This window comes from Oncorhynchus nerka, linkage group LG7 (assembly GCF_034236695.1).
Source record: "Oncorhynchus nerka isolate Pitt River linkage group LG7, Oner_Uvic_2.0, whole genome shotgun sequence".
In the NCBI taxonomy this organism is placed as follows: domain Eukaryota; kingdom Metazoa; phylum Chordata; class Actinopteri; order Salmoniformes; family Salmonidae; genus Oncorhynchus; species Oncorhynchus nerka.
The window spans coordinates 50,659,070-50,685,314 of NC_088402.1; the positions used below are offsets into that span (position 1 = coordinate 50,659,070).

The 26,245-nt window shown below is 45.3% G+C and overlaps 1 protein-coding gene across 4 annotated transcripts in view; it reads right to left on the reverse strand.

Annotated features, from left to right (window-relative positions):
- Window positions 1-26,245, reverse strand: part of LOC115131868 (protein bicaudal D homolog 2-like) — a 72,623-nt gene that overhangs the window by 11,892 nt on the left and 34,486 nt on the right. For all 4 annotated transcript variants that reach the window (XM_029663927.2, XM_065020584.1, XM_065020583.1 and 1 more), the window contains exons 2-9: window positions 22,790-23,002; window positions 7,041-7,193; window positions 5,748-5,962; window positions 5,372-5,618; window positions 3,289-3,546; window positions 2,992-3,195; window positions 2,255-2,779; window positions 1,576-1,727 (exon numbers count right to left, since the gene is read on the reverse strand). In XM_029663927.2, coding sequence (XP_029519787.1) covers window positions 1,576-1,727; window positions 2,255-2,779; window positions 2,992-3,195; window positions 3,289-3,546; window positions 5,372-5,618; window positions 5,748-5,962; window positions 7,041-7,193; window positions 22,790-23,002 — 1,967 coding nt within the window. The remainder of the gene's footprint in view (window positions 1-1,575; window positions 1,728-2,254; window positions 2,780-2,991; window positions 3,196-3,288; window positions 3,547-5,371; window positions 5,619-5,747; window positions 5,963-7,040; window positions 7,194-22,789; window positions 23,003-26,245) is intronic.

Genomic DNA, 26,245 nt, shown 5'->3' on the forward strand with positions numbered 1-26,245 from the left:
TTGCTGTAAGTGGAGGAGTCTTAAAGACAGAGCGAGACTGCCTCAGAGTTGCCATCTGGTTCAGGGAGGGTTTGCAGGAGAAGGGAGGACGCACTGAGCTCCACATCAAAACAGAGCAAACAATGTACCACAAGAATGTGCAGTGGTCTACATGCTTGTATACAGCGTACACACATTGCACACACACTCATAGTCCCCCCCCCCACGCACACATTCCTTCAGGAGGAAGACTACAGTACAGTGAGACTATGGTGAAACGAGAGTACATTGTATCTGAGGTAGTTATCCAGACCAGGTCGAGGTAGGGATTTATAAGGGGAAACCTTTGGCCTGCTTCTTATGGGAATCAGCAGGCTTAGCCAGCGAGGGGTTAACGTAGCCCCTCCATCTGATAAGCAGTGACTGGTGATAAAACACTGCTTCTTCAGCATAGTAATTACTACAGATTATATATATGTGTCCGTCGTATGGCCATCCTCCACTGGCCCAGATTCACAAAGAAAAACAACACTCCTATTAAAACCTGTCGGTTATTAAAAGCAGGCTATGTACACGTCGTTGGCATATGGTGAATATGGCTTACCGCGCGGTATTATAAACACAGATTTACCTTGTGGTTGTCGCGAGTGTGGTCTTAGGATGGCGTATCGGTGGCGTTACCGCTAGGTTAACACAGCAAAAGTGGTCAGATGGACACTGGGACGTCGAGGTGTTTTGGTCAATAAATCTCTCCATTCAAATCTCACGGCGACAGCGTTTTAGTAGGCTAAATACGTATGTACGTAAACAATATAACTGTATGTAAAACATCATATGGTAAATGGTATTGCTTTTGTTTATGCAGTGCTTTCCTTTTTGGTATGATGGGTTTATTTCTGTAGGTAAGCTAGGAAGGTGTAGTACTTGTCTTGTAGTGTGGCAAACCAAGCATAAAGGAACGAGAGAGCCTAATCTCATATGCCCAGATGAATCTGTTATAGTATATAGACAGAGCACGTGTCAAGGCGTGTTCTTGGATCATGGGTGACTGACTACTCTCTTACTGTGTGGCCAAGGTATGTGATAACATGTTTAAATGTGTGTTCTAAACTAGGAGTGTGTTCCTAATAGGGCTGCGGACCTCACGATACGATACTTAGGTGCCGATGTGGCATATATTGTGATTCTCGTGATTCTATATGTATTGCGATTCGATACTGCGATTGTGTTGCGATTTGGTGTTCCAAACATATTGCTCACTGTACTGTCTGTTTCAGAGAGACGAGAGGGAGCACGAGAAAATGAGTTTTGATCAGTCAGGGAAATGAACGTTCTAAAAACATGTTGGCTCACTATTTAAAAAGGAGATGGAGAAGAAGGATGCATTTGGGCGCAGGTACAGTTGACTAGCGCAAGCTTATCCTACTTACAGTACCAAAAACAACTTCTTTTTTAAAATCTTTTTTTTTTTTAAACAAATCGATTCTTGGGAGTCAAATATTGATATAACTATGTAACTGTCGCGTTTTTTTTCTTCTCCCATCACTAGTTCCTAACATGTTTTAAACGGGGCGCGTGACAATGTACTCCTCTTACCGTGTGGCGAACATCGCTCGGAGTGACGAGAAGGTAGCGGCATCCTCCTTCAGGGCCTTCAGCTCGTTCCTCAGTTTCATCATGGTCTCCGTCACCATGGCCTTTTCATTCTCATACTTACTCTTCAGGTTGGCCAGCGCCACCTCAGCCGTCTGTAGGGGGGACACAACAACGGTCAGACCAAATAAAATGGGTCATTTTGAGTCTTTTTCCTGCAGCTTTAATGTCATTAGAGTCTGTTTTAGTGTGTGACCTTTGAAGGTTTATTTGCACAGCAGTTCGGTGGGGAGCTGGCTGGATTTAAAGACTACAGGTGTGTTTCTTTATGAGAAGCTTTTATCTGAGAGTCAGATTCAGGAGCTGAGGAACACACACCCTCTTCAAAGATCTGACAGCAACTGGACACACAAACATTAGGGTTCTGGGCTGTTAGGGAGTGTCTGCTTTAGTAAGCTTTCATCTTTAAAAAAAAACTCTATCACATAGACACACACAGAGACAGACACAGGCACACAGACACACACAAACACTCACAGCCACCAGCTGTCTCTCCTTGTTGTTTTGTTATGAATCTTGACTGCAGTGCATTTGCTACGACAGCTGAAGAGGCTTTAGACAGCCACCTCCCTGCCTGATTCTTAGGGGAGGGAAATACAAGCATGGAGGTTCAGTATCTGACCTGCTTGTTGGCTTTGAGCACGGTCCTCAGTGTAGCGATCTGCTCCCTCTTGGTGCTGAGCAGGGACTTGAGTTTGAGGATCTCCTCCATGCAGGCTTCCATGTCCTTGTCAGCCACGGCGCCAAGCTCCAGAGACGCCACCCTCTGACGGGACAGCTCTGTGGTGCGGTCCACCGCCAGCTGCAGGTGCTTGATCTGGTCCCGGATGATGGCCACCAGGTTGTACACGTTCATTGGCTCCCGGGGCGAGGGGGAAGAGGAGATAGGGGACAAAGCGCTGTCGGCAGCATCGGGGACGGGGAACAGGCCCTTGGTGAGCAGGATGGGGGAGCGGCGGCCGCGACCTTCGGGACTCGTGCGCCCGCCCTTGCCCTCCTTGTAGAAGTCGAGCATGACGCGGTTGGGAGTTTCGTTGTTGCACATGCACACGTGGTTGTAGAGGGTGGCCAGCTCCTCGCTGAAGGTGACCAGCTCGTCCTGTGCCACGTTCAGGCTGCCCTGGGACTCGCCCGCCACGTCACTCACCTTTACAGATAGAAAGAGAGAAACTTTGTCAATTAATACAATTTGATTGAAGAGACAAATCTGGTTTGCAAGTGTGAGGAAAAAGTACAAACAATTCCTACACAGAGAAAAGTGAAAAGAATTGACTACAGATAACCACTCATCACCACAAAAAAAAAACATTAACTAGCCTAAGATATTAGGGGCACTGTATCGTGGAGGGTGTTTCTCACCTTGCGGAGCTCCTTCGCCAGGACGGCCTTCTCCTCTCTCTCCACGCGGCTGGTCTTCTCCAGGGAGGACAGCTTCTCTCCCAGGGCCGTGACGTCAGTCTCCAGACGGCCTCGCTCCTCCTCGTGGCGTGACTGACAGGACTGGTACTCTGCCTTCAGGGTCTTCAGCTCCTCCTTTAGCTCACCTGCCTCCGACACCGCAACCTGAGACAACCAGAGGCAGAGTTAGGAATAGCCAGAGTTTTAGGAAGACAGTAGTTTCAACATCTGTGTATATGTGTATACATGTTTCATTACCTTGTACTTGCACTCCAGGATCTCGGGTCCGTTGATGTCCACCTCGTAGTAGTCTCCGTCGTCGTTGCTGTCGCGCTCCTTCTCGTTGTCCAGGGCTGACTGGCGCTCCTTGCTGGCCTGGAGCCTCCGGATGGCATTGAGGTTCTCGCTGAGGCGGCTGACCTTCTCCTGGTGCTCCTCCAGGGCCCCGTGGGCCTGCTCCAGCTGCTTCTGAGAGTCCTGCAGCGTGGACATCAGAGACACCTTCTCACGCTCCATCTAGACAAGGGGAGACGGAGCATAAGACAGATGTATTCATTTGGTAAGTTATGTTACAAGTGTCCGGACAGAAAAAAGACTGAGGCAAATTATAGACTGATGACCATTTAGGCATAATTATGCAGGTTTAATTTTCCCATTTCATTGTGTTTGTCTATCCCTCTTCTTCTCTACCTAATGCATATGATTGTCCTAAAGGATGATAAAGGTGGTTGTTTTTCCAAATAACAGAGGTTTTAGGGGCTAACTGAGGGGGCTGCAGTATAACATCTCTGGAGGTTTTAGGGGCTAACTGAGGGGGCTGCAGTATAACATCTCTGGAGGTTTTAGGGGCTAACTGAGGGGGCTGCAGTATAACATCTCTGGAGGTTTTAGGGGCTAACTGAGGGGGCTGCAGTATAACATCTCTGGAGGTTTTAGGGGCTAACTGAGGGGGCTGCAGTATGTTACCAAAGGCAGTGTTACCAACTACAGCATCAGAGGGCAAGGAGAGCACTGCCAATTCAGAGCCTAGGTGACCTTGGAGAAGTCTGGACTGGTTTCGATTCTTTGTTTGCAGAGGGACCACAGTCCACTTACACACGTAAGCGCTCACACAGAGCAGTGCAGGCCTCAGCAGCACGGAGCTATTTTCAGAGGCTGGGTGTGTGCCAATAATTAGTATCACATTCCTGTTTACATTAGTCGCTCTGGATAAGAGCGTCTGCTAAATGACTTAAATGTAAATGTAAATTAGTCTATTATTCAGCTGTGATGAATACGCCTCAATGACAGGATTTAAAAAAGAGAAAATGGTTTAATTAATATCTATTTAGAATACTAGCCAAGATAGGTATCGGCATACTGTATCTTTAAGCACAGTATATAAAAACATAATTATGTGATGATATGGACACTAAGAATACCACTTGCCATACCCCACCCCCCCTTTTCCACCTGATCTGTCCCCCTCCCTAATTCTCGTTGATGACCTTGACAAACTTGTTGGTAATGCCAAGCCATTTTGGATCTGATTGCACAGTGGGGACATGGATTCTACTGCAACCGAGGAGTAGGGTGACCTGCTGCGAGCGATTATTCAGTCTGTGATCGAAAGGACGAGGAGAGAGAGAAGAGCATTGGAGCAGCTGAATTGTTGAGTAAAAAGGTCTGGCTTTCCCTGCTGCGATTCCCGCCAGTAATCTGTGGAATGGACTGCCAGAGGAGAAAAGACCCAGAGGGCTGCTTGACACGATTTTGGCTTAATGCTGTACACTAACACCTGCTGCTGCCCATGATATTCAGTACCAAAGGACCAGAACAGGTTGAATGTCATGGTACTTATACTAAAGCAACACTATGGTAACATCTAGGCAACCCTGGGACAACATTAAAACATAATCGTGTTTGGGGTAGGAAGACCCAGGTCCTACAGTCTTCAGTCTTTTCACCCACAGGTATCCAACCAGTACACACACTGTTAACCATGGAGACGGTTTGAGGTGTTCTGATGTTCTGACAGATGGCCTAACACTGTGTGTGTGTGTGTGTGTGTGTGTGTGCCTGTGTGTCTGTGTGTGTGTGTGTGACATCCTGGGGGTGTGTCCTACAGGATTAGCTCCCCCTAACAGGATTCAGAGGCGTGCAGCCTGGCCAAAAGAGCCACTGGATCCACGTGGCTATAAACGTTTGTTTTGAACGTATCAATGTGTATTGTATAATTAAAACCTTGTTGTCATTCATATCATACACAGTGTAAACAGATTCACTGCAGCAGCTGGTTATACCTCACTGTTTACCCTATCATACTCAATGAATTAACGGTTTGTAGAGTGTAGTTACGTACCTGCAGCAGCTGCTGTTTGAGTTTCTGGATCTCAGAGATGTTCAGTTCACTCAGCAGGTCGTCTACCAGGCTGGGGACGGGGCGGAACAGGTCACCTTTCTTGTGCGCAAACGCACGGTTGTCCTCGGCGATGGCGTTGGCCAGCTTGCTGAAGCCGTTCTCGTAACCATGGAGAGCTTCGTCGTTGTTGGGTTCCGTGGCAGCGTCATCGCTGAACTTGAGTCCATCCAGAGAGATGCTGAGGGGGCTGGTGAGAGAGAGAGGACCAGAACATAAAAACACGAAGTTCACTGTTATTCTCATAACAGTTCGTATTATATTATATTGTCTAAGGCTTTGGTGGATGCATGAGGTGTGACTTTGATTGTGTGTGTACCTGTGGTACATAGAGTCTCCTATGCTCATGTAGTGGGAGAGCTCTTTCCTCAGGGCGGCCTTGTGCTCGCGCTCAGTCTTGATGGTCTCCAGCGCTTCCCCTAGCTGTCGCTCTGCAATCTCCTTCAGGCGGATGGCGTCCTCCAATTGGCTGTTCAAGAACTGGGTATCCTCCTCCAGACGACGAATCTCGTGCTTCAGACCCTCAAACTCCACCTGTTAGGGGCGGGACAGACAAGGATGTGTCAAAGCAGAAGGGTGGGGCTTATATGAGAGAAATGCAAATAGGATGCCATACTGGTTTAATCAACGAATTTTGTCACCATAAATTGAGGGCTTTTAAAAGTGCAAAATTGCCTTTTTTATTGTCTTTTCATCTAAATAGGATTTGGTACTGTAATTGGCCAATTAAAACTATAGCCTACAGGTCTTTGTTTTAAATTCATGCCTCTAAATTTAGCAAACAAAATCCCTTCATATAGGGCAGATGGAGAGTGTTAGCAGTTCCCACAAAAATATATTTCAAAAGTAAATCCCCTATTTGTAGATTCTCTTATATTTCGTGGCTGGTTTTACTCTTGCAATTAATGTGTGAATTAAAATCAGAGTATTTGCTTTGCAACTCCGTGTCTCTCTCTCTCTCTCTCTCTCTCTCTCTCTGTGTCTCTGTGGTCTACGGAGAGGGAAAGCTAGCTATCAGGAACACACCCTTTAAACTGTGTTACAATCAGACGCTCCCCCTCTCTCCGGGCGCAAATAGGTCGCCACATAAAGCCTAATCTCTTTATTACATTTGAGTGTGGTTTCTCTAATCTGAATTAAATCAGTGTATTCCAGGGCTTGTTTGGGCTGTGGTAGCAGAAACTGGATAATACAGGTAGAGGTTTATGGTGTGTGAGCATGGAAAACTGGGGGTTGCAAATAGACTGGGAGGTGTAGTAGACAGTAGTGCAATGCCTTGGTTCAGAGAGCCTGCAGCTATTGGGTTAGCTGAGCCTAATGAGCAGATTCAGCTAAATGCAGATAATTGTAGTGAGGAGGGGTTCATTATGAAGTGTGAGTGGAGGAGTAGCCTGCAGAAGCGAGGGAGTACATATAAAAGGTGGGTTGATCTTTTCTCATTTTCCTTCCCATTCCCCATTCCATCTAGCCCCACCCCTAATCCTCTGTTTGAGCAAGGAGACCTGTTTCTGAAGGAATATGTTCCCTTTCCTATTCTCCTACCATCCAGCCATGCTCTACCCCTAGTCCCACTACCTCCCCCCTCTCACAGTGTGGTTGTGTTAATCCTTACCTGGGTCTGTTTGAGCATGGAGACCTGTTTCTGCAGGGAGATGTTCTCCTCCTCCAGCTCTGTGTAGTCCTGCAGCAGACGTGCCTCCCGGAACTTATACTCCTTGATGTCATCACGCAGACTGGTCCGTTGCAGCTCCACCACTTGGCTGTTCTATAGGAGTGAATTACAGGGACAGAGGGAGAAGAGGAGAGAGGGATGGAGAGAAAGGGACAAAAAATAACAAATATTGTCAGTGAACCACATTTTTGGCTTTTGTGTGAGTGTTTTAAAACAGCCAATCTACCTGGATAAGTATGTGCACCCATACTTATCCAGGTGCCAGGTTGTGTGTGTATCCAGGTGCCAGGTTTCTCTATGGGCATCGGGCCACGGGGTGCCTGTCTGCCAGTTCGGATGGCACCACAGCGAGAGCACCACACTTATCTCCCAGATGGTGACAAAAGCTCTGACACAGGAAGGCACAGTAAACGAGTCAGAGATCTCTCCCTGCCCCCTCCTCCTGCAGTGACAGACTGACAGGCTCAAAGCCAACAGGATCAGATAAGCCCTGCAGAGCGGCAAGCCTGTGTCCTCACCGTCCATCTCAGTCTCCCTGTCTGTCCTCCTCCATACCCCTCCCCCCCCCCTCCGGTAGACTCGATCAACTCCCCTACCACCCCTGAACCTCCCCCTGCCGTCCCCCATCATTACCCATCCCAGCCAGTCAGCCCTTATCTGACAAATGCAGGAAACCTGAGTCTGACGGTTAGGCTACTTAAAAGCTTTATAGTAAGGAGATACTCAGCAAAGGGGTGTGTGGTGCTTACTCTGAATGTACACTACCGTTCAAAAGTTTGGGGTCACTTAGAAATGTCCTTGTTTTCACACACACACACACACACACACACACACACACACACGTCGAAAGAAGGCCAGTTTTATTTAATCTTTAATCAGAACTCCAGTTTTCAGCTGTGCTAGCATAATTGCAAAAGGGTTTTCTAATGATCAATTAGCCTTTTAAAATGAATGGGCCTCTGTACACCTATGTAGATATTCCATTTAAAAAATCTGCCGTTTCCAGCTACAATAGTCATTTACAACATTAACAATGTCTACACTATATTTTTGATCAATTTGATGTTATTTAAATGGACAAAAAATGTGATTTTCTTTCAAAAACAAGGACATTTCTAAGTGACCCCAAACTTTCAAACTGTAGTGTATGCGTGTGTGACTTTGAAAGAGAGCATGTGCAAACTGTTCTCTGTAGTTATCAGTTTTGTGCATGAATGCATTGACTTTGAGAATGAGTGTGAGTTCAGCTGTGCAGTGTGCTCTCTTTGGTTATGTTATTGTGTGTGTGTGTGTGTGTGTGTGTGTGTGTGTGTAGCGTGACACATGGTCTCAAATCCTTTCAGGTGATCGAGATGAGGTGACAAAGGAGAGTCCCTCAACACACACGTCACTCCAGTCACAGATCAGAGGGTCATTTTCCTCACTAACAGATGCTGTGTGTGTGTGTGTGTGTGTGTGTGTGTGTGTGTGTGTGTGTGTGTGTGTGTGTGTGTGTGTGTGTGTGTGTGTGTGAGAGAAGAGTTGGAAATGTAAATATCCCGAAAACATCTTAGTAATTTGACTCATCACTTTAACACAATCAACGAATGTTACATTTTTACTCTCTGTTTACCCATGTAATACGACTTCATGCCATTATTAGCTTAGGTTACAGATACCATTACATATTCAGAGCAAATCAAATTCCCTGGTGAAGGAAGAACATGCTCCTCATTAGCGCTGTGTAATAATTCATCACTAAGTGCAGCGCCCGATTGATGCTGATGGTTGGGTGAAGGCTAATGAATATTCATGAGGCCGTGTGCATGTATAATGAGCATGGGTGTAGTCTATAGTGCCTGTGTGAAAACTATGGTGCATTAATGAATAACGCATACCATACAAGATCAGACCTACTTTACAGCTGTTGCGCCTTCTTCACCACGCTGTCTGTGTGTGTTGACCATTTCGGTTTGTCCAAACTTAAAACTTTCCACCTTCTCTGCTACTGTCCCATTGATGTGGTTGGGGGGGGGGGTTTACTCACATTGGCCACGGTGAAGGAGAGCCCACAGGTTTTGGTAGAGGGCCGTGTCAGTGGCACTGTATTGTCCTCAAAGCGAGCAAAGAAGTTGTTACATTTGTCTGGGAGCAAGACGTCGGTGTCTGCGGCGGGGCTGGTTTTCTTTTTGTAATCCATGATTGACTGTAGACCCTGCCACATACGTCTCGTGTTTTAACCATTGAATTGTGACTCTACTTTGTATCTATACTGACGCTTAGCTTGTTTGATTGCCTTGCGGAGGGAATAGCTACACTGTGTATATTCGGTCGCCTTGCTTTAATTAAAAGCAGTGGTTCGCGCTTTAAGTTTTGCGCGAATGCTGACATCAATCCACGGTTTCTGGTTAGGGAAGGTTTTAATAGTCACCGTGGGTACAACATCACCGATGCACTTGCTAATAAACTCGCTCACCGAGTCATCGTATACATGAATGTTGTTGCCTAAAGCTATCCGGGACATATCCCAGTAAATATCCCTGTAGCTAAACTATTACCTAGACTCTAGACTTATTGGACAGTGCACTTAAACTTGAGTGTTTTTCGCTTTTCTGGTTTTCAATCCTCCTTTCACTACTGATTAACAAACTTACTGTAGATGGTAGGCTACACTTATAAAGACAGTTTGAGGCTATTAAGTAACTTAAGGGTTAGGCTCTATAATATAATGACCATAATGAGGAAAGTTGAAATGTAGAAGGGCTTTCGCCTGCTTATCGGTTAATGTAAATTACATGACCCCTGTGCTCAAATCTGGACTTAAACCCCATCCAAGACATTCGGACATTTAGTTGAACCACATCAACAACATCCAGCAATGTAATTCAGCTTCCCCTATACACCCCCAATTTAGCAGTGACACCAGTGACACGTTTCTCAGAAACCTAATTTGGTCAGCCGCAGGAGTGCAGTTTTCTGCACACAGGGTTGAAATAAGGCCATTTTAATGGCAATGGCCTACTTCTGGATTGAAGAGCACTTTCAATGGAGAGAGTTTTAAGAGTTGAGTCCAGGAGTAGGATACATCTATGTTAACATCATTGAGACATGGACTGTTTCAATTTGTCAAGGATAGACAAAATAGCCAGGTGGTCCAGGTCTCTTCAGGCCCAGGCCCCCTCAAAATTATAGTTTTAACCATGTTTTGAGGCAATATGGTGTTTGTTTACATTCACTTTGTTTACAAATATCTGAGTAAAACAATCTTATATTTTGGGTTCTAATGATGTACGACAGTTGAAATAAGCTCACAAGGCATTTAAATACATGTAAACTCAGTTTCACACAATTCCTGACATTTAATCCCAGTAAAAATTCTTAGGTCAGTTAGGATCACCACTTTATTTAAAAAATGTGAAATGTCAGAATAATAGTAGAGAGAATGATTTATTTCAGCTTTTATTGTTTTCATAACATTCCCAGTGGGTCAGAAGTTTACATACACTCAATTAGTATTTGGTAGCATTGCCTTTAAATTGTTTAACTTGGGTCAAACGTTTCAGGTAGCCTTCCACAAGCTTCCCAAAATAAATTGTGTGAATTTTGGCCCATTCCTCCTGACAGAGCTGGTGTAACCTCGTCAGGTTTGTAGGCCTCCTTGCTCAAACACGCTTTTTCAGTTCTGCCCACAAATGTTCTATGGGGTTGAGGTCAGGGCTTTGTGATGGCCACTCCAATACCTTGACTTTGTTGTCCTTAAGCAATTTTGCAACAACTTTGGAAGTATGCTTGGGGTTATTGTCCATTTGGAAGACCCATTTGCAACCAAGCTTTAACTTCCTGACTGATGTCTTGAGATGTTGCTTCAATATATCCACATAATTTTCCTACCTCACGATGCCATCTATTTTGTTAAGTACACCAGTCCTTCCTGCAGCAAAGCATGCCCACAACATGATGCTGCCACCCCCGTGCTTCACGGTTGGGATGGTGTTCTTCGGCTTGCAAGCCTCCCCCTTTTTCCTCCAAACTTAACGATGGTCATTATGGCCAAATAGTTATATTTTTGTTTCACCAGACCAGAGGACATTTCTCCAAAAAGTACAATCTTTGTCCCCATGTGCAGATGCAAAACGTAGTCTGGCCTTTTTATGGTGGTTTTGGAGCAGTGGCATCTTCCATGCTGAGCGGCCTTTCAGGTTATGTCGATATAGGACTCGTTTTACTGTGAATATAGATACTTTTGTACCTGTTTCCTCCAGCATCTTCACAAGTTCCTTTACTCTTGTTTTGGGATTGATTTGCACTTTTCGCAACAAAGTACATTCATCTCTAGGAGACAGAATGTGTCTCCTTCCTGAGCGGTATGATGGCTGCGTGGTCCCATGGTGTTTATACTTGCGTACTATTGTTTGTACAGATGAACATGGTACCTTCAGGCATTTGGAAATTGCTCCCAAGGATGAACCAGACCAGACCAGGTCTACAATGTTTTTTCTGAGGTCTTGACTGATTTATTTTTGATTCTCCCATGATGTCAAGCAAAGAGGCACTGAGTTTGAAGGTAGGAATGAAATACATCCACAGGTACACCTCCAATTTTAATTTTACTCAAATGATGTCAATTAGCCTCTACGAAGCTTCATTTTCTGGAATTTTCCAAGCTGTTTAGAGGCACAGTCAACTTAGTGTATGTAAACTTCTTACCCACTGGAATTGTGATACAGTGAAGTATAAGTGAAATAATCTGTCTGTAAACAATTGGTGGAAAAATGACTTGTGTCATGCACAGAGTAGATGTCCTAACCAACTTGCCAAAACTATAGTTTGTTAACAAGACATTTGTGGAGTGTGGAGTAAATTTGGAGTGTGGAGTAAATTTGTGGAGTCGTTTTAATGACTCCAACCTAAGTGTATGTAAACCTCCGACTTAAACTGTATACATTATATTCCTCAAGACTCAATGGGTATATATCATTAATTTATAAGAAAACATGTTATGTAGCAACTGCTGATTGCTCCTTTAATGAATATCAACCAACATACAAACTGATTAAGAGGCTCCTCAAACTCATTAGGATGCAAACGAGAATTTTGACCTTTGACACTGCTTTCCGTAAAAGCCCACTCGACCTCACTGGCCACACAGAGGTCCTCAGAGACTGCCTGACAAAAAAGGTGAGCTGTAGTTGCACAGTGGGGGATAAGGTGGCTGTGTGCATGCATGCCTGGCATAATACGTGAATAACATTTAGTCAGGCGAATGATGGAGCTCTCCCCTGGGGGTGTTAGTGATAGGGGCACAGGGGGTAGGAGATGGGGGGGTCTGGTTTTATTTATGTTTGACGTGCTACCTTTAAGGACCCTGTCAAGGGGAGGTCTCTGATTAGCATGAACAGATGTATGGTTTATGAAGACCCCCTGCCTACTGCCACTATAGGGACACACCAGCTGCCTTACTAAACACTCAAACCCACCTGACCAGGGAGTGTGTGTGCTTGGCTAATGCTTCAGATCATTAATGTTAATGTGTGTGTAAGTAGGCGCATGTAGCTCTGTGTTAGATTAAGCCTCGTGTGCAGTATACTGTATGTGTGTAGGACATTTGAGTACTATTGAAAAGTCCTTGACTGGTCTAATCCTCTCTCTGTAGGGGATGCAGTGAGTGCCGCTGTAAAAGACATGGAAGCACTAGCTCAGTCGATTCTAGAGGTCAGCTCTTTCCTCTGAGCTGATTCAGTCCTACTGGAACTGTACTCAACACTTCACTTTCTCCAGCTCCAATTTCACAACTAAAACTGCCTTTTACAGCATACTGAGTCTTAACCAGCTTAGGGCTCAGCAAAGCTTTAAGTTGACGCCTAAAGTGTTTGAGCTTAACACTGCTGTCGATTAGGTAGGCTTTGAAACTGTGGTTAGACTCTGGGTTGGTCTTAATACTGTGGGATATCTGGAGTGTGTTTCTGTGAAATACCACATTTACCTTTTCCCATTTCCCTTCCCCGGAAAGAAAAGAAGGGACGATCCCAGATGGCACGAGACGGGATTACTGATATGACGGCACTGCCTGGCTTAATTTTGCATCCCCCCTCTCCTCTCGGTGTATCCCTTTTAGAGGCTGCGTGTCATATCAAACAGTCACCCTTGAGTTCTCTTTCCAGGTCAAACATGAACTCTATTAGATCTATCTATCACACGGACAGGAGCAGCCTTGTCCAGCTCCGTTTACAGACAGAGATTGTCTAGTGAGACTGTGTTGCTCAGAGCCGTAGAAAACGTAGAGAAGCCTACAGAGCAAAATAAGGAAAATTGAAATGTCCCTGAGACCTGATTCAGCCCAGTACAGCTGTTCTACCCCCAGGATGAGAGACAAGGACGAAGGGAATCAGACATACCATCTCACAACCCCCACCACACACATACTGTACAGAGACAATTCTATGGGAATAGTGTAGGTCTGAAATCTTGCTGTATTGTCAGAATCTGGGTAAAAATAGATATTATTTTATCCCGCTTGTTGCTGGGAGTGATTTTCATTCTATTCAACACCCCAGACACCGTGACTGGGACAAACACACTCAAGGTCACGTTCAAAGCTTTGAAAAGAATGCTAAAAGTTTAGCTCTCTAGTCTTCCCTTTGTGTGTGTTTGTGTTTGTGTGTAAATCTAGAGGGGTGATATAGTGCATACATGCACATAAATGTGAATGAGTGTTTCTGTGTGTCCAGGGGTCATAAATGTGTGATGTCCAGTATGTGCATTAGTGTGAGTTAGTTTGTGTCTGTCTGTCTGTCTGTCTGTCTGTCTGTCTGTCTGTCTGTCTGCCTGTCTGTCTGCCTGTCTGTCTGCCTGTCTGTCTGTCTGTCTGTCTGCCTGCCTGTCTGTCTGTCTGCCTGTGCGTGTCTGAGTGTGTGTGAGGGGAGGGGAGGAGGGTCTGTGCGAGTGTGTGTTTGTGTGTGTGCACTGGAGTGTGAACTGTGGTACGTGGGCGCATGCCTGACAGCTGTTGTACAGACTGACTACCAGCCTATCGATCCGACATGAACAACCACTTTGGTGTTACTGGACGTGGGGCCAGTGTGACACTTTCAAAGCCCCCGGTCCTTTAAAACAGATACGAAAAGACAAATATCATTACGAATCAATGGCAGATCTTTTAAAGGTATTTAAGAGAGCCATGCTTTAGTGACTATAAATAGCCATCAATCTGAGAGACATACGGAATCGGGAAGGGTGGGGGATGGGGGCAGGGCGAGGTGCATTGGGGAGGGGTGGGAAGATTACCCAGGGAACATCTGGAGGGCTTAGTGCCCCTGGTTTCACACCTGCTCTGGGCAGACGGAGTAGGTTGGCTCCCCGTAAACGGATCTAACGCCATAAAGTCAATGTCATCAGATTAGACACACAGCTGTACAGTGTAGAAACTGTACATGTCATTTACCTCAGCCCTCCTTCATTCTAACTCTCTCCCTTCTCCTTCTCCTCCTCCGTCCTTCCCATTCCCCATTTCTCCCCTTCTCTCAAATCTCAATCTCCCCTTCTCTCTCTCGCTCTAATTCTCTATCCCTTCCCACTCTACCCCTATTTTCTTCTATTTTTAGTCTCCTTCCCTCCCTCCTGCTGCTCTCCCCATCACAATACAGGAGGAGATCATTCAAGGTAGAATACACCTTTATTATATTGGGCTTATGCCAGCTAATATTTAGAAGAAAGAATCGCCGCCCCCATCACCATTCTCTAACCATTCACCATCTCCTTCAAAGAGCTACTCCTCTATTATAAAAACCCTACAACCCAACCTCTGACATTCTAGAACATCCATTCTTGCCCTTGAGCATTTTCTAGATCTTTTTTTCTTCTCCTTCCCTCGTTCCGTCTGGTCTTTAATCCAGCTAATTCAAGAGTTATAATTGAGCTTGTGAATTTAAAGGGGCAGCTTAACGTCTGAGAGGTCTACCCACAGTGTCAAATGAGGCGGAAAAAAATATCATATTTCATGTCTGAATGACCAGCTCATTACTCTGATTGGCTAAGCCAGAGCTCACTAATGTAATGTGTAAGGGGGAGAAAAAATGGAATGTTACATGTTACTGGTCAGACAGCTAGACATGGGAGCAGTGCAGGCTACACGACTACACTATCTATCCCTGTCCTCTACTGTGTATCTGCAAGGGGATTTCTGCTACCATGTCTGACTAGACACTAAACAGTGCAGTGATAATGAATCCGTCTTTGTGTGACTGTGAGTGAATTAGTTCATTTCTTGAGCGGCTCACTGTGGGAATTCTGTGAGTGTTGAAAAGAGCACGGGAGGCAGCACAGATTCAGTCTGTGGCATGAGCGCTTGAGTCTAATGGAGTCACGGTCATTACCACACCCATTGTATGGCTTTAATCCTGTACTGTAGCTCGCACCGTGGCATAGAAGTGTGGCTTATCACTGCCCAAGGCTCTCAGTCACTGGCTGGGTGTCTATGGGCCTCATAGACGGCAGACACGTTTCTATGTGACGTATGAACGCCGTATACCAGTGGTATGTTAAACGGGATCAATTGAAAGAGAGGGGGCGGGAGGAGGCTACAGGATTGAGAATGCATTCATAGGATATCGCAGACAGTCAATCATAGACAGCTGCCATTTTAGATGCTTTATAGGTCTGAGTAGTGTATAGGCTTTTACTAGCAATAGGTTAACTGTGATGGATGGTTATTGAGCATGGTAGGTCATTGAGGTGTAGTGGGGTCATTACCTCATGAAAACGAGCTCGCCTTATGAACCTGTCTGGCAATTATTTATCACATAAAAGACCCTCTGCATCCGACGGCAGACGGGTACTGTATCAAGACTTGTTTATGTTGTCGAGACTGACACTTTGTAATAATAATAATAATGAATAATTGGCCCATGTAATAATTGGCCCATAGGGAATACAGTTGATTGAAATAAATTGATTTCTGAAAGCTCCCATCGTTCACCTATATTTCCAAATCTCTCATAGAGGAAAAAGGTCGACAATCACAAGGTGACCCAACTCTGTCTATGGAGTCACGTGACAGACCAACTGACAGAGGTTTGGGAGAAAAACATCCCCTTGACTAAATCAGGGCTGCCAAGCATATGCCAGAAAAAGGCATTTCGGAGTCTCTGTTTTCCCCTCCTCCTAACGGATTTTCTTCTCCTCTTTCCACCCTCTCCCTCCATCCCTAGCTGCCTAATTTGAAACCCAGCTGACAAAGGGTTCTTTCAGAGTCCTCAGTCCCATCACAATGGCAGCCTCAGTGCCCAGGCTCCCACCCGCTGCCCGCCTTCTGCTGGCTACCTCTGCCCATAAAGTGGCAGTGGATGGGTGTCATTAGCTCCTATACATAGTGAGATATACACTCCAACTTCCTCCATCTAGGTAATTAGCCCTGGCCGCCAACCTTGCCACTGCACCAGTGTGTGTGTGTGTGTGTGTGTGTGTGTGTGTGTGTGTGTGTGTGTGTGTGTGTGTGTGTGTGTGTGTGTTTGCATTCACAATGAGGTTGGCACCTGCAGGCAGACAGAGCCACACACAAGGGAACCAGTCGAGCGCCGGTAACAGCACTAAACTGAAGACTGGCTCACAGCATTAATATGGTGCTAAAATCCGTATTCACAGAGAAAGAGTGATGTACAGTTGACGTCGGAAGTTTACATACACCTTGGCCAACTACATTTAAACTCAGTTTTTCATCATTCCTGACATTTAATCACAGTAAAAATTCCCTGTCTTAGGTCAGTTAGGATCACCACTTTATTTTAAGAATGTGAAATGTCAGAATAATAGTAGAGAGAATGATTTATTTCAGCTTTTATTTCTTTCATCACATTCCCAGTGGGTCAGAAGTTTACATACACTCAATTAGTATTTGGTAGCATTGCCTTTAAATTGTTTAACTTGGGTCAAACGTTTCAGGTAGCCTTCCACAAGCTTCCCACAATAAGTTGGGTGAATTTTGGCCCATTCCTCCTGACAGACCTGGTGTAACTAGGTCAGGTTTGTAGGCCTCCTTGCTCACACACGCCTTTTCAGTTCTACCCACACATTTTCTATAGGATTGAGGTCAGGGCGTTGTGATGGCCACTCCAATACCTTTACTTTGTTGTCCTTAAGCCATTTTGCCACAACTTTGGAAGTATGCTTGGGGCCATTGTCCATTTGGAAGACCCATTTGCAACCAAGCTTTAACTTCCTGACTGATGTCTTGAGATGTTGCTTCAATATATCCACATAATTTTCCTACCTCAAGATGCCATCTATTTTGTGAAGTGCACCAGTCCCTCCTACGGTAAAGCACCCCCACAACATGATTGTAACGGCTGTTGCAAGGAGAGGAAAAGGTGCAGCGTGGTATGTGTCCATATTTATTTAATAAACATAGCAATAACAAAAATAACAAAGAGAACGACCAAAACAGTTCTGGCTGGTGCAGACACACAACAGAAAACAACTACCCACAAATCATAGTGGGAACACAGGCTGCCTAAGTATGGTTCTCAATCAGAGACAACGATTGCCAGCTGCCTCTGATTGGGAACCATACCAGGCCAAACACATAGAAATATAAAACCTAGACAAAACCTGCCATATAACCCGGGTCGAGGAGACGCACTGGAGACCAGATGCGCTGAGTCGGCTTCATTGCCCCTGGCTCGATGCCCACTCTAGCCCTCCCGATACGAGGAGCTGCGATGTAGCGCACCGGGCTATGCCTGCGCACTGGAGACATTGTGCGCCTCACGGCATAACACAGTGCCTGCCCGGTCCACCTCTCGCCACGGTAAGCACGGGGAGTTGGCTCAAGTCTCCTACCTGACTTAGCCACACTCCAAGAAATGTTTGGGGCTGCCTCTCGTCCCTGTTGCGCTGCCGTGCTAACTCCTCATAACGCCGCCGCTCGGCTTTAGCTGCCTACAGCTCTGCCTTGGGGCGGCGATATTCCCCAGCCTGTGCTTAGGGTCCCTTACCGTCCAAAATCTCCTCCCATGTCCAGGAGTCCAGAACCCTCTGCTCCTCGTTACCACGCTGCTTGGTCCGGTTTTTCTCGGTAGTTCTGTAACGTCTGTTGGAAGGAGAGGACCAAGGTGCAGCGTGGTATGTGTCCATATTTATTTAATAAACACAGCAATAACAAAAATAACAAAGAGAACGACCAAAACAGTTCTGGCTGGTGCAGACACACAACAGAAAACAACTACCAACAAATCATAGTGGGAACACAGGCTGCCTAAGTATGGTTCTCAATCAGAAACAACAATTGCCAGCTGCCTCTGATTGGGAACCATACCAGGCCAAACACATAGAAATGCAAAACCTAGACTACAAAACATAGAATGCCCACCCCAACTCACGCCCTGACCAAACTAAAACAGAGACATAAAAAAGGAACTAAGGTCAGGACGTGACAATGATGCTGCCACCACCCGTGCTTCACGGTTGGGATGGTGTTCTTCGGCTTGCAAGCCTCCCCCTTTTTCCTCCAAACATAACGATGGTCATTATGGCCAAATAGTTATATTTTTGTTTCATCAGACCAGAGGACATTTCTCAAAAAAGTACAATCTTTGTCCCCATGTGCAGTTGCAAACTGTAGTCTGGCTTTTTTTTTAAAGCGGTTTTGGAGCAGTGGCTTCTGCCTTGCTGAGCGGCCTTTCAGGTTATGTTGATATAGGACTCGTTTTACTGTGGATATAGATATTTTGTACCTGTTTCCTCCAGCATCTTCACAAGGTCCTTTGCTGTTGTTCTGGGATTGATTTGCACTTTTCGCACCAAAGTACGTTCATCTCTATGAAACAGAACATGTCTCCTTCCTGAGCAGTATGACGGCTACGTGGTCCGATGGTCTTTATACTTGCGTACTACTGTTTGTATAGATGAATGTGGTACCTTCAGGAGTTTGGAAATTGCTCCCAAGGATGAACCAGACTTGTGGACGTCTACAATTTTTTTTCTGAGGTCTTGGCTGATTTCTTTTGATTTTCCCATGATGTCAAACAAAGAGGCACTGAGTTTGAAGGTCCTCCTTGAAATACATCCACAGGTACACCTCCAATTGACTCAAATGATGTCAATTAGCCTATCAGAAGCTTCTAAAGCCATGACATCATTTTCGGGAATTTTCCAAGCGGTTTAAAGGCACAGTCAACTTAGTGTATGTAAACTTCTGACCCACGGGAATTGTGATGCAGTGAATTATAAGTGAAATAATCTGTCTGTAAACAATTGTTGGAAAAAGTGCTTGTGTCATGCACAAAGTAGATGTCCTAACCGACTTGCCAAAACTATAGTTTGTTAACAAGAAATCTGTGGAGTGGTTGACAAATAAATGAGTTTTAATGACTCCAAACTAAGTCCATGTAAACTTCCGACGTCAACTGTAAGTGCAAGTATGTAGGTAATAAGTGGATCCATGTGTTCATAAAGAGGGGGCTGATACTCTACTGTTACTGCAGACGAGACACAGCCTAAGTCAAACATAAGCTATGTTTGGAGAAAGACATCTGGCTTCCATAAAGCCAATCTTAAGACTTGTTTCAGTCGCCAGAGCCAAGTAGCAACTGGCCTATTTCCTAGAGCCTGACGAAAATTGTTAGTACTTTATTTTTTTTGCCCTAATATCTATAAGAAACGACCAGACTGAAAGCAAAGTGTGAGGATTTGATTACCTTGCCGCAGACGTGTTTCCAAACTGACGGGGTGTCAAACTCCCTTAGAGGAGGCCTTCAGACCCTCTCCCCTCCCAGAACCGGAGTAATCACTAACTTGAGCAGCAAAACACTGTCGCAGAGCTTAACTAAATCTGATGAGTCCCAACATGGAGGGATTTGGGGAGAGGGGTTAAACAAGGAAGGGAGAGAGTAAGCGGGAGAGAGGTTGGGAGAGAAAGAGGGGGAGACAGAGGGAGGGAGAGAGAGAGAGACGGCTCACAGCATGCTTTAGTGATTTTCTGTTAACAAAGTAAAACCCTGAGAAATTAATTTGTTTTGATTAAATACATTTGACAGGAGAATGAGACACAGGAACAGTTTTTAGGCTTATGGAGGTGAGGTACCGCTATATCGTCTTGCCCTTCTTGTAATCTACTGTATATACCTTATCCTCTCCCTGCTCAGCAGCTGGTGTCAGAAATCCCTCCTCATTATTTCACCCTTAATACCTACTACTAAGAGAACACAGCCCTTCAGATCAAACGATCTAAAAGTGAGAGCCCCTCTCTTTCTTCCCTCCCTCTCTCCTTCTGTCTCTCCCTCTCTTTCTGTCTCTCCCTTTCTCCCCTCCCTCTCTCCTTCTGTCTCTCCCTCTCTTTCTGTCTCCCTCTCTCCTTCTCTCTCCCTCTCTTTCTGTCTCCCTCTCTCTTTCTTCCCTCCTTCTGTCTGTCTCTCCCTCTCCTTCTGTCTCTCCCTCTTTCTTCCCTCCCTCTCTTTCTGTCTCGCCCTCTCTTTCTGTCTCTCCCTCTCCTTCTGTCTCTCCCTCTCCTTCTGTCTCTCCCTATTTCTTTCTTCCCTCCCTCTCTCCTTGTCTCTCCCTCTCTTTCTGTCTCTCTCTCTCTATTTCTGTCTCTCTCTCTCCCTCTGTCTCTGTCTCTCCCTCTCTTTCTGTCTCCCTCTCCTTCTGTCAGTTCAAAGCTAACCACCTCCCCAAGAGGGGCCTGGCCCCCTTTCAACATGCCGGCCCCTCTCATTATTTCAATCTCTTCACTGCTGGCTCAGCCCAGACACACACACACAGGCACACATACGCACACATATACACGCAGTCTCTGCTAATGAGGCCTGAATGTAAATGACATTTAAAAACAAAAGAGAGCACAGACGATACATGATGCTATTATGATGATTGGGGATGTATGACCTGATGTCTCTGAGACAATGTGGGTGTATGTGTGTTAGTGGGGCAGTGTGTGAGGGGATGTCTCTGAGACAATGTGGGTGTATGTGTGTTAGTGGGGCAGTGTGTGAGGGGATGTCTCTGAGACAATGTGGGTGTATGTGTGTTAGTGGGGCAGTGTGTGAGGGGATACAAGTGGTGTGTGGCATCTCACCGGCTCTTATCTGGCCCATAGCGGACAAGAGGGCAGGCGGGTGGCACGGCTGGCGCTCTCAAGCCAGGGAAGGATGCCAGATCTGATGGGAGAGGAGAGGCACGCCAGTGTCGCCAGGGCTGGCCGATGGGCACTGCTGATAATCTCAGGACCTAGTGCCTGTACTCTGTGTAATATGCACTAGTGCCACAGCATAAATGCATTACTAATGCAACAATTAACCTGTAACCATAATATATGCATAATGCCTGATATGCCTAGTTTGCCTACAGTAGAAGTTTTACTCAACTATGATCTGCCTTTCGCAATAAGCTTTTTTTTGGGGGCAGCTTTAATATTACAAATAGATTGTGGCTTCTATCAATGTAATTGTCTGCATCATTTCCAACACCCCATATATTTTTTAAATATTTTTTCCTTTATTATTTTCCCCTAACCCTACCGCCCCTCCCTTAATTGGAGCAAACTAATGGACAACAACACGAGTTTTAATGACTCCAACCTAAGTGTATGTAAACCTCCGACTTCAACTGTTTTTAACATTCAATTGGTTGCAAGAATTCTGTATAATCATTTACATAGAAGAACTCTACGCTTTGAATCGATGTGCCATGGAATCGTTAAAACGAAAATCTCTTCCCACCTATTTTGCCATTTGTATGGCACAGCTGTCAATTCTTTGGTCCTTACATGAAACTTTTTTTATTTATCACAATTTTTTTTAACCAAGCAGTTGTTAACCTTTCCCTTCATCACGCCACAGCAGAGACAGGCCGTTAAGATCCCCCTGCTCTCTCCTTCTGTAATTTTAGCCTCGCCCAGATCCCCAGGGCTGCAGAGACAGGACCACATCAGTATGACAGCCATTATGGAGCTCGTTCAATCTGCCTGATCTGTGCCAGTTCACCACAGGGGTTGAAACTATCAGGGTGAGGGTGTGATTAGTCCTGCCTGAACACGCCAAGCAGAGTTCAACCGCTAGCACGGGAGTCGGGCAAGTCTGGAACTGTAGTCTAGTAGCCACAGGCAGGGTATAAATAAACAATATCTGAATGTATAGCACATTTGCATGGGTGTGTACATTGCACAAGTGTCGCCAAGTATAGATAATTGGGAAAGCTTCAATGCTAGTACAGGTACGTGTGCGTACATACCTATCTGTGAAGTCGAAAGTGTGTGTGTGGGTGTGTGTGTGTGTATCAGCAATTGTGTAGTTGAGCATGTGCAAGTGTAATTTTGTTTACATACATGCACATATAATACTCAACAATAGGATCTGATCTCATATAGCCAGTCTATACCTATTGTCAAATCCAATCACAAATAATCCCAAAAATATTTTACATCATTTAGCAGACGCTCTTATCCAGAGCAATTTACAGTAGTGAGTGCATACATTTTCATCATGCTGGTCCCCCGTGGGAATTGAACCCACAACCCTGGCAATGCAAGCGCCTTGCCCTACAAATCCAGTAATGAGTAGTCAACTAGAATCTAGATCAAATCAAGATGTGTCTTTTGTGAATAGAGTCTACACCTGTCCAGAAAATATAATCTTACATGTTTTAATATCAGGTGGCGTATTAGTCTGTATGCAAACTTGCATCTATAGTAGGATGTGGCAACTGAACCTGTTCTATCTTACCTCTCTCATCTCCTGGGCGATGGAGGCCAGGCGTTCGTTCTCTGACTGGGTGTTGGTGAGGACATTACGGGCCTGGCGGAGCTCCGTCTGCAGCTCCAGGACCCGCTGCTCGTAATAGGCCTCCTTACACACCGCCTCCTGGATCAGAGACTCCTCCCTGCTCTCCCCGTCTGCAGCCACCTTCTTATGGTTGGAGTAGGCTTGTCCAAACGCCTGGAGAGAGAGCGAGACAGGAAGGGAGAGAGGTTAGGGTTTGGTAAATGCAGTGGAAAGGCTACTGTAGGCTTGAGAAGAGCACAAGCATGTGAACACTATTTCAGAGAGTTCCAGCACGTAGGATTTACTCGGCTGATCTCCTGAGCTACTTTTCCCATTTGGAATTTCATCCATTTTGAAATGAGCCCACTTGTTCAGCGGAGGTTCAGCTGGGGACAGAACCAATTAAACAGAACACCACCTTCCGGAGACACCTGAAACCCCACCTCTTTAAGGAATACCTAGGATAGGATAAAGTAATCCTTCTCACCCCCTTAAAAGACCTAGATGCACTATTGTAAAGTGGCTGTTCCACTGGATGTCATAAGGTGAAAGCACCAATTTGTAAGTCGCTCTGGATAAGAGCGTCTGCTAAATGACTTAAATGTAAATGTAAGGAGGAGAGTGCTGTCCCAAAAGCTCTCCCTCCTAAAATAGTATATCCTGGAGCAATAACCCCTCAGTCATAACAGTTTCCACCTGGACGCCATCATCCTCCTCTAACACCTCTATTCCTCCCTCAATCATCCTCCTCTTAACACCTCTATTCCTCCCTCCATCATCCTCCTCTAAACACCTCTATTCCTCCCTCCATCATCCTCCTCTAAACACCTCTATTCCTCCTCCTCTAACCCCTCTATTCCTCCCTCCATCATCCTCCTCTCACACCTCTATTCCTCCCTCCATCATCCTCCTCTAACACCTCTATTCCTCCCTCCATCATCCTCCTCTCACACCTCTATTCCTCCCTCCATCATCCTCCTCTAACACCTCTATTCCTCCCTCCATCATCCTCCTCTAAACACCTCTATTCCTCCCTCCATCATCCTCCTCTAAACACCTCTATTCCTCCCTCCATCATCCTCCCTCTAAACACCTCTATTCCTCCCTCCATCATCCTCCTCTAAACACCTCTATTCCTCCCTCCATCATCCTCCTCTAAACACCTCTATTCCTCCCTCCATCATCCTCCTCTAAACACCTCTATTCCTCCCTCCATCATCCTCCTCTAAACACCTCTATTCCTCCCTCCATCATCCTCCTCTAAACACCTCTATTCCTCCCTCCATCATCCCCCTCTCTTGCCCATACCGACTCCCTCTTCTCCCACACCCTCTCCACCCATAGGACGCTAGTCCATACTGCACATGCTCAACCAGAGACCAAGCAGAAGGCAGTTCAAACACTTAGGAACCAATCTGAGTAAAGCAGAAGACAGGTTATAGGAAACCTCCTGGACAAACACTGTCCCTCTCTGATTACAGAATATAGTCCAATGCTCTTAAGGTCATTTATGAGTACAGGCAGATAAAATGAGGAAATCATCCAAATTCCCCAGATTGACAGCAGTTTAGAAAGGGAAGATGTCTCTACTACCACAGGCCAGGGACACACAAGAGTGTGACAGTGAGAGAGGGCTTGTAATTCTCTGATCCATTTTTGTCTCTTTGCTGCTATAATGGCCCTTAGTCAATAATGGCGTGTTTCACTTCACTATTAATTGTTCCTCTGTCGGGACTTTGACCCTAATTTCTTAATGGACCATGAGGCAGCCCTATCACAGTGCCTGTTCAGAAATGTCTGGTCACGCAGAGAGACTCTAGGTTTCTCTCTCTCTCAGAATAATCACCCTCTGATTACAGATTTCATTTCCAATCCCCAGTGATCCATTTGATGGAGATTTTAATTTCTCATTTTGTCTCTCAGCTGGACTACAATCCCTACGTCTGGATTTACCTGAGACTATCAGACATCTGACCTTGCTTTTATCTCCTCTCACTCTCTCTCTGATCCTGACACTCTACAGTACACACTATAAAGTACACACTCTACAGTACACACTCTACAGTACACATGCATGTGACTGTGGCCAGATTAAGTCATTTTTCTGCATTTCAACAGAATCCCAGTAATTCCTTCCTTTAGAGCAGGGGTATTCAACTCTTACCCTACAAGGTCTGGAGCCCGCTGTCCCTGTTTAGAGGGGAATAATGAAAAAAAAAACAGTTGAGTTTGAGGGCTTTAGAGAATAAAGGAAATCTGCACTTTAAAATGACATTTGTGAATCTGAACTAGTTACAGACGGAGTTAAAATAAAAAATCCTGTGCAGAACTAGTTCAGTGGGTTACAGCCAGGCATGAAAATGACATGTCTCGTGCATGATGGACATCTCACGTGATGGGGAAAGATATAGAGATTGCAGGAAAGCAGACAGCATAAACATGATCAGATACACATTCCAGCTGAGAACAACAGTAGGCTTTCACTGGAAGACTGGAATGGCTCTAGAATGGTGGAAAGGTTTCTGGCTGTAGCATGGAAAAAGGAGTCAAGGATCTCAGGCCACCTAGAGAACACCAATCTACACACAGGCTAGCACTGTGGAGCATTGGCCTTGGGATACCATAACGAGTGACAAATGACCAAGCCTGTACTACGTTGACAAACTGTATCCACCCGCTTTGAGTGCTATCACACACCACATGGGCCTCAAACGAGCCCCCGTCCAACCAAAGCTCAACCCACCAAAACAACCGCATCCCCTCTTTGATTAAATCGTCATTAAGAGCAGGGATTAACCCAATCAGAAAGTAGGGGAATCCTATCACTATAATCTGGATTCTAGGGGGGTTGGACTCTGACCCTATCAATCTAATCTAGGGGGCGCGGGCAGGCAGGCTTCAAATGGGGGGCACCGAGCCGAAATCCGCTGACCCAAGCTCCTTAATCTCATCCCCTATGCGTGGGGTAACTTTTGGGGGATGGGGAGCGCAAGCAATCCATAAACTTAATGCGACACCCCTGACACACAGCCAAAAAATTCAATGCAGCACCATATGTTAACTGTAAGAGGATGTGAGTGAGAATTAGCATATTGCGATATGGCTAATAAAAGAGGAATTCATGATAACATACATACAGTTGAAGTCGGAAGTTAACATAGACTTAGGTTGGAGTCCTTAAAACTCGTTTTTCAACCACTCCACAAATTTCTTGTTAACAAACTATAGTTTTGGTAAATTTACTTTGTGCATGACACAGATCAATTTTCCAACAATTGTTTACAGACAGATTATTTCACTTATAATTCACTGTATCACAATTCCAGTGGATCAGAAGTTTACATACACTCAGATGACTGTGCCTTTAAACAGCTTGGAAAAATCCAGAAAATTATGTCATGGCTTTAGAAGCTTCTG